Below are 14,187 nucleotides of genomic sequence, written 5' to 3' on the forward strand. Positions count from 1 at the left end.
ACAACACTGACCAGCTCTTCCTATGTGCATGCTGTCCTTTCATAAAATGACATTTTCCATTGGAGAGGGCTGACTTCCCTGCACATTACTACATGGCCCCATACACCTACAGGATTTCCACCAAGCCTCCCTTCACAGAGAGCCAGTTCTTACTTTAGATGGTGTCGTAGCCAGCCTGCTTCGCTTCCTCCAGGGCTGGCCTGAAAGAGGGGAGCATCTCTCAAACAAGAACAGTACGAGCCAAGGCCTGCTGAGCAGGACCACTTACCCCATGTTCAGGGGAGCAATTCCTATACATCTATCAGCCGCATCCGCATTTGGGTTACTGGGCTACTTCACCAAGTAGGCAGTGAGCGATGGCCCCAAAGCCTGTACCCTTCCCCACGATGCGGGCTGAAGAGTGGAAGGAATGATTACTCAAGGGCCGGTCTCAGCAAAGTGGATCCCATCATTATATTTCCAGGTGGAAGCTGGAGCTGGCCAGCTTGTGCTCCTGTGCTGGTGGTAGTTTGGATTTACACTGCAATGGTTTATGGCACTCTGAGTCAGTCAGGGAAGGGTAATGCTGCCTGTAGCATAGGTATGCAAATGTGAAGCCAATCACTGAGCCAACCAGCACATCTGTGGGATGGAAACAAAAGGGTTATTCACCCCCAGCTTGCAGCACTGTCTCACTGAACCCCAAGGAGCTATGCTTAGATATCACAACAATCGGCAATGTGGGGTCCAGCAAATCCACTGCTGTTCAGAGCTCTTACTGGGACCAAGCAACGATCCCTGAATATATTTTCCCTTTCATAAGTACCCATCCCATGGCACAGCTCCAGGCACTACCCACAGCAGAACTGAACGCCCCAGTGAGTACGATGCCTGCTCATGGTGCTTCAGTTAGAGTTGCCACTTAATCTTCAGCTCCAGTGCTGAGCAGAACACACATTTCACAGTGAGCTCTCTGCTTCCGCTACTTACAGCCCAAAGAGTATGATAGAGCACAACCCTGGAAATGACTTTTTCTTTCACTGACATTTCTGTGTCCCACTTACAGCCCTGAACATCACTGCCCCATGCAACCTATCCAGGGTCTTCTATGGTGCTCATCACCACGGTTACTGAGCATGTCCCAATTACGTACCACTGTTCCCACAGCCCCTGCTCTCCACTCTCCCCGGCCAGCATGCTCACCTTGCCAGTGGTGCTTGTAATCGCAGGTGCGGGACAGAGCGATGAGGAGAGCGCAGAGCAGTGGTGATAAGAAGGCACAGAGCCGCCAGGATTTTCCACGCCCGCCAGGGGCGAAGCAGTGCAGCTTTCCTGCCAGGTAGAAGGCAGAGAAGGCAAGACCAGCAAAGGCGACTGGGCAAAAGGGGGAAAATCACATCACTGAAGAACCCGTGCTCTGAGAGCCCCAGCAGACACATAAACCCCGGCTCAGGAGCCATCCATTGCCAGGAGTGATTTAAGAGGATAAAGGCCCTCTCTGAGCTTGTCCTGAAAGGACACTAGGCAAAAAGCAGGGACAGGGAGCCTGGGCTGGGGAGGAAGTACTGATACCTGGCGCTTAGAAGCTCTGCAAACAGCAGTGAGCTTTGTGCATCGCCATTTTACAGAGGGAAAAGTGAGGCCTGGCAAGAAGTCAATGAACATGCCCCAAGCCACGTGGCAAGGCAGTGGCAAAGTTGATCCCACCTCCCAGGCACCTGCTCACCCTTGTTTGGTTCTCCCATAATGCACTGCAAAGAGGAAACAAATGCTTACAAGAGGAATGCCCACTCGGGAAGCTCTTGCGTCCCTCAGTCACCACGTCCAGGTCACCGGTGCATACCAGCTTGGCGTTTGCTTGTCCATCCGGAAAGCAGCGGTAGAAGAAATCTGGCCGTGGCCTAATGGGCAAAGAAGAAAAGCATGTGACCCTGCACCATGCAGAGGAGGAGACACTTAGCAGCTGGCATAGTTTGACTGGACGCTCCCCAGCTCAGGCTAAAGCACCAGAGGGCATCCTTGCCTGCCTGTTCCAGAATCCCCCCAGCACAGCCCTTCCTGGGGAAGGAAGGTGCTTGGAATAGAGAATGGGGTATGGAGTCCTTGTCATAAACAGATAGCTAAGGGTTAATGTCTCTTTCACCTGGAAAGGAGTAACCTGAAACACCTGACCAGAGGACCAATCAGGAAACAAGACTTTTTCAAATCTGGGTGGAGGGAAGTTTTGGGTGTGAGTTTTTTGTTCTTTGTTTTGTGTCTGACCCTCTCAGCTCTGAGAGTCATCTTTTTGTCTCTTGCCTTTCTAATCTTCTGTTTCCAAGTTGTAAGTACAAGGATAGTAAGACAATAGGTTTATATTGTTTTCTTTTGTATTTACATGTGTGTAGTTGCTGGAATGTGTTAAATTGTATTCTTTTTGGATAAGGCTGTTTATTCATATTTCTTTTAAGCAATTGACCCTGTATTTGTCACCTTAATACAGAGAGACCATTTTTATGTATTTTTTCTTTCTTTCTTTTTTTATAAAGCTTTCTTTTTAAGACTTGTTGGAGTTTTCTTTAGTGGGGACTCCAGGGAATTGAGTCTGCAACTCACCAGGGAATTGGTGGGAGGAAGAAGTCAGGGGGAAAATCTCTGTGTTAGATTTACTAAGCCTGACTTTGCATACCCTCTGGGTGAAGAGGGAAGTACTTGTGTTTCCAGGACTGGAAACGGGGAGGGTGGAGCTTGCTTCTGTGTATCTCTCCAGGAACCCAGGGAGGGAACACCTGGAAGGGAGAAGGGGGGGGAAATGGTTTATTCCCCTTTGTTGTAAGACTCAAGGAATTTGGGTCTTTGGGGTCCCCAGGGAAGGTTTTTGGGGGGACCAGAGTGCCCCAAAACACTTTAAATTTTTTGGGTGGTGGCAGCTTTACCAGGTCCAAGCTGGTAACTAAGCTTGGAGGTTTTCATGCTAACACCCATATTTTGGACGCTAAGGTCCAAATCTGGGAAATATGTTATGACATGGTGGCACAGCGGTGTGGATAGATAGAAGAATCCAGAAGCCAGTAGAAATATTATTTTCCTTTTCTCTGCTAGGGGCTTTTAAGCAGAGAGGGTTTGGGTTTAAAAGGAACCAGAGAAAAAAATTTTTTCTGCTCTCTCTTGCAGTTTTTGGCTTGCATATTAAGTAAGGAACTATTAGGGGTCTTTTGTGAGACAATAGCACTCCCATTGAGAGTCAAGTATCCAGCAATACACATGCAAATAAAGTGGTTTTTCTGGTTTACTTTACATTTAAAAGATTAGCTAGAGGAAGAAAGGGAAAAAGGCACTGTTGCTAGGCAGACCCCAAGAGGCAACAGAGAAGCTGCAGTTCAGACAATAAACACCAGAGGGCGCCTCAGCACAAGAAAGCAGAAAACATGAGTTCCAAGGAAAGCCTAAGGCAGGAGCGAGCACGGCAACAAGCCATAGACAAAGAAAATGAACATAAGAGACGGATAGAACTAATAAATGCAGAACTAGCCAAGGAAGAGGCAGCCCACAAAAGAAAACAACAAGAAGAAGAGGCAGCTCACAGAAGGAAACAAGAAGAAGAAGATGCAGCCCACCACAGAAAACTACAAGAAGAAGAGGTGGCCCACCGCCAAGAAATGGAAAAACAAAAAAAAGAAAGAAAAAATACATAAAAATGGTCTCTCTGTATTAAGGTGACAAATACAGGGTCAATTGCTTAAAAAAAATATGAATAAATAGCCTTCTCCAAAAAAAATACAATTTAACACATTCCAGCAACTACACACATGTAAATACAAAAAAAAACAATATAAACCTATGGTCTTCCTATCTTTGTACTTACAACTTGGAAACAAAAGATTAGAAAGGCAGGAGACAGAAAGATCACTCTCAGAGCCGAGAGGGTCAAACACAAGACAAAGAACTCACACCCAAAACTTCCCTCCACCCAGATTTGAAAAAGTCTTGTTTCCTTATTGGTCCTCTGGTCAGGTGTTTCAGGTTACTCCTTTCCAGGTGAAAGAGACATTAACCCTTAGCTATCTGTTTATGACAGTCCTGCACCCCAGGTGGCTGGCAGCTCTGGAAGTGAGAGAGCCTGACTACCACAGATAGTCATTGCCCTCCAACAGCTGCTCAGCAGCCTGGGTGGTGGTCGTGGGTGGGGAGAGGGAGTGTCCCAATCCCAGGCCCTGAGACTGATCAGTAGCCACACCTCAACTGGCAGAGGAGTAAATGTGCTACAATGACTCAATTCCCCACGGAGCCTGGTAGAGACCCTCCAAGAATAGGCTCATACATCGGTGAGAGCATGCAGGGAAAGCTCACCCTACCACTGCTGCTTTGTGGAGAGACACTGTCCCCACACTAAATTCACTGAGGGTGGGTGGTTAAGAGAGTGCCCCCAGCACTCCCCCCAAAAGGGTCTGGGAAAATGTAGCCCGTCTCAGGCAACGCACTGCTGACTGCCACGTAAAAGACTGCCTGGCTCTGTGGGCGCAGGGGTTGGCGATTAATGGACTTTCTTACCTTCCCACGACTAGCTTCACAGCATTGGTGAAGACTCCATTCAGGGCAAGAGCAAGGCTGGCAGCTGGAAGAGAGCAAAAAGCCCATGTCAGCACCAAATGCATGTTAATATTTAACCAGCACATACCCACAGCAGTTGTTGGAGAAACTTTGCAGGTGGAGTCGGCCAAGCACCTGATCAGCAGCCTCTATCAGAGGGATGCTTCAGCTGGTGCTGATGGTGCATTGGCCTGTGTGCCTGAGTTGACTTGAGAGGTGGCACTTTCACCTTACATGACACCTGGCACACGGACTGTAGGGAAGAACGTCCCTTGCCCAGCAACACTGAGCATTCCCTGCAGGTGTTTGCCTTAAGGTTGAAGGGAAGGGCTGGACTCTGAGTCAGACAAGAGGGGACAATGGTCTGGGAGGGGTTAAGTCCACAGAGCTTTTTTAAGAACAATGGGTGAAATCCTGGCCCCATAAAAGCCAATGTTTTGCTACTGATTTCAGTGGAGCCAGGATGTAGCCCAGTACGTGAAAGGCACACAGTGGGAGACAGTCCAGCAAATAGGCCCCCAGCAGGAAGAAGTTCCCAATTCCCTAATGCACCCTGGCCAACATGCTGTGTGTGACCAGCAATGGATTCAAGAGACCCCTCCTCCCCTCAGGCCCACTCTCCATCACACGGAGGTTCCTGAGCCGTAACAAGGAGATGCCCCCACCCTAGGCTGTGACATTAGCCACAGCTCTAAAGAACCACTGTGTGAGTACAATGATGCTCCCTGTGTCCCATGTGCTGGGTGCTGATCTACCCATTGGGCATTACTGCTGCTAGAAGAAGAACTTGTTTGCCCCAAGGATGCCCTCAGTTCAGTGTAATGTTGTCGGTATGCCTGTCAGGACATGGGGGCGGGGGGAGATAAGCTCACCCAAAAAGGCCTCCTGAGTGTCTCTGCGGTCAACTTTCATGAGGAATTTTGCCAGAAGGATGAACATCAGGGGACACAAAAACGAAATTAACTGCAACGACACACGACAGCACAGTAACAACATTGCATGTTTGTTCTTGGAGCTCCCTCGGCTTCCCAACCAAAAATCAATGCATGAGCTGTTAAAGGAGGCTAAAAACCTTCACTCTAAACCAAAAAGAGTGCTCCCCCATTTACTCTTTGCAAACCGAAAGCTGATCCCAGCTATTAGCGTCAGTAGCTAATACTGAATAAGCGTAGGTACCAGTAGCATGGCTTCCTCTCTGTTGTCTGCCATCCAGTTCTCACTAATGCCCTAACCTGCAGGAGGCGAAGTCCATCAATAGGGAGCTCTCCAGATACAAGGACAGCAAAGGTAAAGAAGACCAGCAGCCAAAAATTCTCCCTGTTAAAGCTCCAATCCATGTAATAGCCTTGCCCTGCTGCTGTTTCTGTTTAGGTGAGCTCTTAAGGGGGCTTATATTCATATACGTCTGCAAAATGCCTCGTCGGAGCTGTATAAATAATCACACTGACATAGGGGCCTGCAGCCTCAGCTTGCTCTCGTACATCACTTCCGCTGTGGCGCTCCTCGCTGCTGCTCATTCAGACGTTGCTTCCTGAGAACAGTAAGGCCCCTGAGCATGTTTCACTTTCTAGGCGCTTTGCAAATATTAACTAATTAATCCACCAGCTGTATCATCCAAATTGTTTGCTAGGGAGAAAAACAAGAGCAGCTGTCATGAGACAACAGTTGTTATTGCTGGTATCTCAGGGACAACGGACTCTTTGGGATTGTGTCACAGCACCCAGTGCTCCAGGGAATGCTCTTGTGGTCAGACAGGCCCAAATGTCATTTGCGGTCACTTTGGGAGTCTAACATGGTACTTGACCTAAAGGTCAACTCACCAAATCCCAATGCCATGCAAGAGTTTTGTCCTTTAGCATTTCCTACACGCTGTACCTGCCTCTTCAACAAAAAGAAAGTGGAGTTCTTTGCCCCCAAGGCCACTGACCAATCCAAGAACTGCAGAATCTCACCAGGAATGCCACTTCTGCAAATCAAGGGACAAAGCCCATCAACGAAACACTGGCTACCTGAAAAATGGTGAGTTTACTTTTAATCTCACGTCCTACCCCTGCACTGGAGTCCAGTTTTTGCAGTTCTACAATCACATTTTCCTATTTTAAATGTTTTTTCTCCCCCGTTGCTATGTGAAACCCCACACAACCCGCCGGGGAAGCTGTGTCCGGGCAGCACTGTACCTGCAGTCAGCTTCACTATAGGAACTGATACAGAATTAAAATTCTCTCTTCCAGTTACAATGATCTTAAGTGCTACCTGCAGCTGTAGTAGGTAAACAGTTTTCAGAGAGGAGCCTGTTTTTTTCCTGAGGGCATCCCTATAATCCTCTGTGTCACACTTCCATTCTCCTTGAGCTTCATTCAGGTTCCGAGTCATCACAGCACTTACGCCTGTGCTTAACTCTAATCACAAGCTAAAGTGCTTTGCTGGATCAACGCTTCACTGACACCCAGTAACCACTCATCCAATCGATCATCACTTCTCCCTCTCTTCCCATCTCATCTTTCCCCCCACCTCCTCTTTCTCTAGAGAGCTGCATTCCCTCTTCTTTGGCTTGCTTGTATAGCTATATCTCCTACCTCACATCCAATAAAAACTTTTAAATCACCAAAAATTTGGCCCAAAAGGCGAGGTTTTGTTAAAAACAATTTCTTATAAAACTTATAACAGAAACAACTGCACATTTAATAAAATAAAATTCCACTGAAAACAGTTGATTTGAAACAATATTCCCTGGCAGCGTGTGAAATGCAAAAGTCTGCAGCATTGAGAACCTGACAGTAAAAGCGACTGTGAACAAACATGAAACTGATTTTCTGTGTCCATGCTGAAATGCAAAAAGTGATCTCAGAGCATCAGTAAGGACAGGTACATCAGATTTTGAAAATTCTTTCATTTCTACTAATCTAAAATATCATCAGTATTGTAAATTAAGAAGATTTTTTAGCTGATAGCTATTATTTAAACTAAAGAAACCTAAATAGAGTGTAGTGACCTGGGCGAATACTTACAAACATGAGCTTGGTGGGTACATGGTCTGCTTCTATGTATGGGTTTTTATAAAGCCACATCTCTTCAGGCTGTATGACACGTTGAAATGGAGGCAGAAGTTCCATGATCCTAGAGAAAGAACAAGAGAGTTTGGAGTGCCGGGATTTGGGTAGTTCTAAGGAGATGGTCAGTTGAGTGACTCCTGCTTACTCTCTCAAACAATACAAGAACAAGGAGACACTAATGAAATTAAAAGGCAACAAAGGTTGAAACTGATGAAACACTTTGCATGCACCTATTGCCACAAGGCATTGTTAGAAACACAAATCACCCTGCCAGCAGTGATTCTGTTCCATTACCAGAGGATCCCAGAGGTTGGTCAAATTAAAAAAGGCACTAGCTATTTACATGACTAATACGAATTCCATTCTCATATATACTAGCTATGATGAAAACATATATGAGATAAAACCATATGCTTCAGGGCACAAGCCAACCACTGACTGCTTGGGGCTAGGAGAAAACTTTCCCAATTAGCAGGTTATTGTATGATTGTCCATGACGCATCAGTTACAGGATACAGTCAAAGGCTAGGTACTGAAATAGATGGGCCATTGGTATTCTCAGATATGTCTAATCCTATCTTCCTAACTGCCTAATGAGTAGTCAGGTTGCATCTTGGGCTTGTCTACAAGAGAAAGCTACACTGGTTCAAGGGGTACATTTAAACCAATATAGTTAAACCAATGCAAAAAGCTGTGTGGACACTGATTCTGGTTTAAAGTGGCTTATCTCACAGGAATTGCCAGACTGGATCAGACCCAAGGGTGAGGTCCCTCTAGTCCTGTACCATATCTGTAACCGTGGCCATCACTAGATGCCTCAGACGAAGGTCCAAGAACTCTGCACTAGGTAAATGTGGGACACTCTGTGGTCAGCCTTACGGCTCCTTCTGATCTCTCATAGGGTATGTCTACACTACGGGATTATTCCGATTTTATAGAAACCGGTTTTTTAAAACAGATTGTATAAAGTCAAGTGCACGTGGCCACACTAAGCACAGTAATCTGGCGGTGTGTGTCCATGTACCAAAGCTAGCGTCGATTTCCAGAGCGTTGCACCGTGGGTAGCTATCCCATAGTTCCCGCAGTCTCCTCTGCCCATTGGAATTCTGGGTTGAGATCCCAGTGCCTGATGGGGCAAAAAACATTGTCGCTGGTGCTTCTGGGTACAGTCTCACCCCTCCCTCCGTGAAAGCAGCAGCAGACAATGTTTCGCACCTTTTTTCCTGGGTAAACTGTGCAGACACCATATCACAGCAAGCATGGACCCCGCTGAGCTCAAGAAGGCAATCATAGACGTTTTAAAGACCTCGTGCATTCTTGTGCAGTCTATGCTGAACCGGGACCTGCAAAGCCAGGTGAGGAGACAGCAGCTACGGCAGAGTGGCGAAGAGAGTGATGAGGACATGGACACAGAATTCTCTCAAACTGCAGGCCCCGGCGCGTTGGAGATCCTGCTGGTAATGGGGCAGGTTCTAGCCACTGAACGCCGATTTTGGGCCTGGGAAACAAGCACAGACTGGTGGGACTGCATAGTGTTGCAGGTGTGGAATGCGAAAGTGGCTGCGAAACTTTCACATGCGTAAGGGCACTTTCATGGAACTTTGTGACTTGCTTTCCCCTGCCCTGAAACGCCAGAATACCAAGATGAGAGCAGCCCTCACAGTTGAGAAGTGAGACACAATAGCCTTGTGGAAGCTTGCAATGCCAGACAGTTACCGGTCAGTCAGGAATCAATTTGGAGTGGGAAAATCTACTGTGGGGGCTGCTGTGATGCAAGTAGCCAAAGCAATCATTAAGCTGCTGCTACGAAAGGTTGTGACTCTGGGAAATGTGCAGGTCATAGTCGATGGCTTTGCTGCAAAGAGACTTCCTAACTGTGGTGAGGCGATAGGTGGAACTCATATCCCTTTCTTGGCACCGGAGCACCAGGGCACCCAGTACATAAACCGCAAGGGGTACTTTTCAATGGTGCTGCAAGCACTGGTGGATCACAAGGGACGTTTCACCAACATCCACGTGGGATGGCCAGAAAGGGTTCATGACGCTCACGTCTTCAGGAACACTACTCTGTTTAAACGACTGCAGCAAGGGAATTACTTCCCAGACCAGAAAATAACAGTTGGGGATGATGAAATGCCTGTAGTTATCCTGGGGGACCCAGCCTACCCCTTGATGCCATGGCTCATGAAGCCATACACAGGCAGCCTGGACAGTAGTCAAGAGCTGTTCAACTACAGGCTGAGCAAGTGCAGAATGGTGATAGAATGTGCATTTGGCCGTTTAAAAGCGCGCTGGCGCACATTACTGACTCGCTCAGACCTCAGCCAAACCAATGTCCCCTTTGTTATTGCTGCTTGCTGTGTGCTCCACAATCGCTGAGAGAGTAAAGGGGAGACCTGTATGGCGGGGTGGGAGGCTGAGGCAAATCACTTGGCTCCTGATTATGCACAGCCAGACACCAGGGCGATTAGAAGAGCAGACCAGGAAGGGGTGCGCATTAGAGCAGCTTTGAAAACCAGTTTCATCATTGGCCAGGATACAGTGTGACTGTTGTGTTTGTTTCTCCTTGATGAAACACACCACCCCTTGACTGACTCATTCCCTGTAAGCTACCCCCCCACACTTTGAACACAGCTTTCTTTCTAAGGAAATAAAGTCATTCTCATTTAAAAATCATGTATTCTTTATTAATTCATTATAAAAAGAGGGAGAGAACTGACAAGGTAGCCCGGATGGGGTTTGGGAGGAGGATAGGAGGGAAGGAAAAGGCCACTAAAAAAATTTCATAATAATGACAGCCTTTTGGTTGGGCTGGCCACTGGTGTGGAGTGTGCGGGAGCACAGAGCCTCCCCCCACGAGTTCTTACTCAACTGGTGGGTGAGGAGGCTATGGAACATGGTGAGGGGGGAGGGTGGTTATACAGGGGCTGCAGCGGCACTCTGTGATCCTGCTGCCGTTCCTGAAGCTCCACCATACGCCGGAGCATGTCAGTTTGATCATGCAGCAGCCCCAGCATTGCATCCCGCCACCACTGATCTTCCTGCCGCCACCTCTCATCACGAGCGTCCCTCATGTCCTCACGTTCGTCCCTCCTGTCCTCACGTTCACTGGCATCTTTCCTGTACTTTGATACCACATCCATCCACTCATTCAGATGAGCTCTTTCATTGCAGGTCACTTCCATGATTTCCGAGAACATTTCGTCTTGCGTCTTTTATTTCCGCCGCCTTATCTGAGATAGTCTTCGGGATGGAGTAGGGAGGCTTGAAAAATGTGCAGCTGCATGAGGGAGGGGAAAAAGGGAGAGAAGATACATTTTACAGAACAATGGTTATACTCTTTCATGGTGAACAACACTATTCACCTTACATAGCACATGTGATTTCACTACAAGATGGCATTTTGCATCTTAATATTGAGTGCCTGCGGCCCTGGTGTTAGATCTCACAGACGCAGGTCCGGGCAGCAGAATTCGGCTTGCATGTGGCCATGGTAAGCCACTGTCTTTCATCTTCTGCAGGCCTTCATATATCCAGCGCCCTCCTTTCCCAAATAGCAAGCAAAGCCCATTGAGTGCTGCTTCTTTCCTGTTAACATGCAGCAGCAGAAACCACCCCCCATTCAATTCTCTGGGCTGATTGCTTTACCCCTCCCCCCCGTGTGGCTGGTATCATGGAAGATCACTGCTAAATACCCTCCTCTCCCCCCTACTGCGTCGCTGGTAGCAGGGAAGATCCCTGCTAGCCGAATGCGAAAAAGCTCAGCACTAATCACCCCCACCCCTTCTGCTTGGCTACCTGTAGGGAAGGATTTATTTTAAGCCACAGGCAAACAGCCCAGTAGGAATGGCCATCTCTGTCCCCTTAATTAAATTCCTGAATTTCAACCAGGTTACCATGAACCATATCACTCTCCTGAGGATAACACAGTGAGATAAAGAATGGATGTTGCTTGAATACCAGCAAACACCAGGACCATACACAGCTAGGCTTTGTCATGCAATGATACCAGATTACTTGCTACATGCATGGCGTAGTCAAGTGTCCTACCATGGAGGACGGAATAAGGCTACCCTGCCCAGAAACCTTCTGCAAAGGCTTTTGGAGTACCTCCAGGAGAGCTTCATGGAGATGTCCCTGGAGGATTTCTGCTCCATTCCCAGACATGTCAACAGACTTTTCCAGTAACTGTACTGGCCGCGAATGCATCCCAAGTCCTCAGGGCAAATTAATCATTAAAAAATGCTTGCTTTTACACCATGTTTTATATTTACTAAGGTACACTCACCAGAGGTCCCTTCCATGGCTTCATTGTGTGGGATAGTGGCTTGGGAGGGCAATTCCGTCAGGGTGAGAAAAAGCTCCTGGCTGTTGGGGAGAATGGAGTGCTGTGTGCTCTCTGCAAGCTCGTCCTCCTCATCTTCTCCATCCGCAGAATCCTCAGGCATGGCTGAGATTACCACCCCCACCTTGGAATCCACGGACAGGGGTGGGGTAGTGGTGCCGGACCCCCCTAGAATTGCATGCAGCTCAGCGTAGAAGCGGCATGTTTTCGGCCCTGCCCTGGACCTTCCGTTTGCTTCTTTGGTTTTCTGGTAGGCTTGTCTGAGCTCCTTAACTTTCACATGGCACTGCACTGAGTCCCTGGTGTGGCCTCTCTGCATCACGGCCTTGGAAATTTTTTCAAATTTTATTTCATTTCGTCTTTTGGAACGGAGTTCTGTTAGCACGGAATCCTCTCCCCATACAGCGATCAGATCCAGTACCTGCCGTGCGGTCCATGCTGGAGCTCTTCTTCAATTCTTCGGAGACTGCATTGTTACCTGTGCTGATGAGCTCTGCGTGGTCACCTGTGCTTGTGAGCTCTCCACGCTGGCCAAACAGGAAATGAAATTCAGAAGTTCGCGGGGCTTTTCCTGTCTACCTGGCCAGTGCATCCAAGTTCAGATTGCTTTCCAGAGTGGTCACAATGGTGCACTGTGGGATACCGCCCAGAGGCCAATACCGTCGAATTGCGGCCACGCTAACCCTAATCCGACATGGCAATATCGATTTGAACACTACTCCCCTCTTCGGGGACGAGTACAGAAATTGGTTTTAAGAGCCCTTTATATCGATATAAAGGGCTTCGTTGTGTGGACGGGTGCAGGGTTAAATTGGTTTAACGCTGCTAAATTCGGTATAAATACATAGTATAGACCAGGTCATAGTTAGAGATTGGCTTAAACCCTGAAGCACAAGGTTTAATATCCCTGTTTAGTATTAATTATTACTCTGGATATTCTTTTCATCCATATAACTATCCAGTCCCTTTTTGACTCTTGCAAAGTTTTTGGTCTCAGTGACATCCCATGGCAATGAGTCCCACAGCTCAATCATCAGTTCTGTCAGTTTAGCAGGTATAGATGTAAGACATACTGGTCTGTAATTCCCAGGATCCAGAGCCATTCTTAAATATGGACACATTTGTTACCTTCCAGTCTCTACTTTACTCCACAGGTTTAAACTAAAGTGTCATGCACCAGTTTAACTGTATCAATTTAAGAACCACTTTAAGTTAAACGGGCAACTTTCCTACATAGTCAAGGCCTCTGTCTCCATGAAGGGAACCCTCCTCTGTTTTGAAAGTGAGGTGAAAGATGAAACATCACAGCCAAATCAGCCACACACCTCTGTGCTGAATCCCTCCAGGCTGGCTACACTGGGAGGAGAAAATGGGGCATTCCACACCAGTACAGGTTTAACCTAACCTCTAAAAAATAAAAGCAGGATCTCTGTAGTTGCCACCCAGTTCCCTGGTTCTGGGGTGTCACAGATACCACTAGGGCTGTCTGACTCCAGAGCTTCCCATCATGAAGTCATAGTGCAGCCCAGGCCACCAGTGACAGTAGTTACCATTTGGCAGTCAGTAGCCCAAGTGCAATGAGCGGGTTGGCGCTCAGTCCAATGTCCAGACGACACAGAAGGATCACATCAACAGAGCTGGGAGGGGTGGGGGGCCTGTCCTGGGGGATCCCCGGGTGCACTAAGGTGGGGGGGGGCTGCCCCGGGATCCCCGTGTGCGCTAAGGTGGTGGGGCTGTCCTGGGGGATCCCCATGTGTCCTAAGGTGCGAGGGGGCGCCCTGGGGTTCCCCCACCCTGTCCCTAACGGGGGTGTTTCCCAGGGGGATCCCCATCTGTGGTACATGTGCGGGGGCCTGCCCCGGGGTTCCCCCGCCCTGTCCCTGCCAGGGGTGTTTCCTAGGGGGCTCCCCGGCCGCATCCCGGACCGGGTGGGGGTGCTTCCCGACGTGTCCCCCCGGCCGGGCCCCACTCACAGGAAGGCCCCGACGAGCAGGCACCGCGCGCCCACTTCGGCCACCAGCCGCTGCCCCTCCATGGCCCGGGCGGGGAGCGCGGCGCGGCCGCTCCCTGCAGCCAGACGCGCCTGGGCACCGGGCCGGCGGCTCCTCCCCGCCCGGGCCTGGCGACGTGGCTGCAGCCGGAGCAGCCCGAGCCCGCCCTCTGCCGTGAGCCGCCCGCTACTGCGGCCCCGCCCGGCCCCCCGCAGCCAAACGTTACACAAACCCCATCACTAAGCCAGCA

At 48.8% G+C, this 14,187-nt stretch overlaps 2 protein-coding genes across 4 annotated transcripts; one reads left to right on the top strand and one right to left on the bottom strand.

Annotated features, from left to right (window-relative positions):
* PLPP5 (phospholipid phosphatase 5) lies at positions 1 to 14,037 on the bottom strand. Of its 3 annotated transcripts, none has more exons than XM_050940267.1 (7): positions 13,920 to 14,037; positions 7,557 to 7,665; positions 5,421 to 5,511; positions 4,510 to 4,573; positions 1,756 to 1,880; positions 1,183 to 1,353; positions 1 to 621 (listed from the first exon to the last, which is right to left on the bottom strand). In XM_050940267.1, the coding sequence occupies exons 1-7, from the start codon at positions 13,979 to 13,981 to the stop codon at positions 452 to 454; spliced, it is 792 nt and encodes a 263-aa protein (XP_050796224.1). In that variant the 5' UTR covers positions 13,982 to 14,037; the 3' UTR covers positions 1 to 451. The 3 variants fall into 3 exon arrangements, with proteins under 3 accessions (XP_050796224.1, XP_050796225.1, XP_050796226.1); XM_050940268.1 differs by lacking the exon at positions 13,920 to 14,037 and adding an exon at positions 13,272 to 13,600; XM_050940269.1 differs by lacking the exon at positions 13,920 to 14,037 and adding an exon at positions 6,369 to 6,514 and having other exon boundaries at positions 7,557 to 7,643.
* LOC127044962 (uncharacterized) lies at positions 7,677 to 10,432 on the top strand. Its single transcript, XM_050940299.1, has 2 exons — positions 7,677 to 8,448; positions 8,842 to 10,432. Exon 2 carries the CDS (start codon positions 9,303 to 9,305, stop codon positions 9,978 to 9,980), a length of 678 nt encoding a protein of 225 aa, XP_050796256.1. The 5' UTR covers positions 7,677 to 8,448; positions 8,842 to 9,302; the 3' UTR covers positions 9,981 to 10,432.
* Positions 14,038 to 14,187: the final 150 nt, after the last annotated feature.

This window comes from Gopherus flavomarginatus, chromosome 2 (genome assembly GCF_025201925.1).
Source record: "Gopherus flavomarginatus isolate rGopFla2 chromosome 2, rGopFla2.mat.asm, whole genome shotgun sequence".
In the NCBI taxonomy this organism is placed as follows: domain Eukaryota; kingdom Metazoa; phylum Chordata; order Testudines; family Testudinidae; genus Gopherus; species Gopherus flavomarginatus.

Coding starts and splice junctions, on each gene's coding strand:
- PLPP5 (XM_050940267.1), bottom strand. CDS start 13,981: ATGGAGGGGCAGCGGCTGGTGGCCGAAGTGGGCGCGCGGTGCCTGCTC. Junction 5,512..7,556: donor TACCCACCAAGCTCATGTTT/GTAAGTATTCGC, acceptor GTGTCGTTGCAG/TTAATTTCGTTTTTGTGTCC. Junction 1,881..4,509: donor GTGAAGCTAGTCGTGGGAAG/GTAAGAAAGTCC, acceptor TTTGCCCATTAG/GCCACGGCCAGATTTCTTCT.
- LOC127044962 (XM_050940299.1), top strand. CDS start 9,303: ATGCCAGACAGTTACCGGTCAGTCAGGAATCAATTTGGAGTGGGAAAA.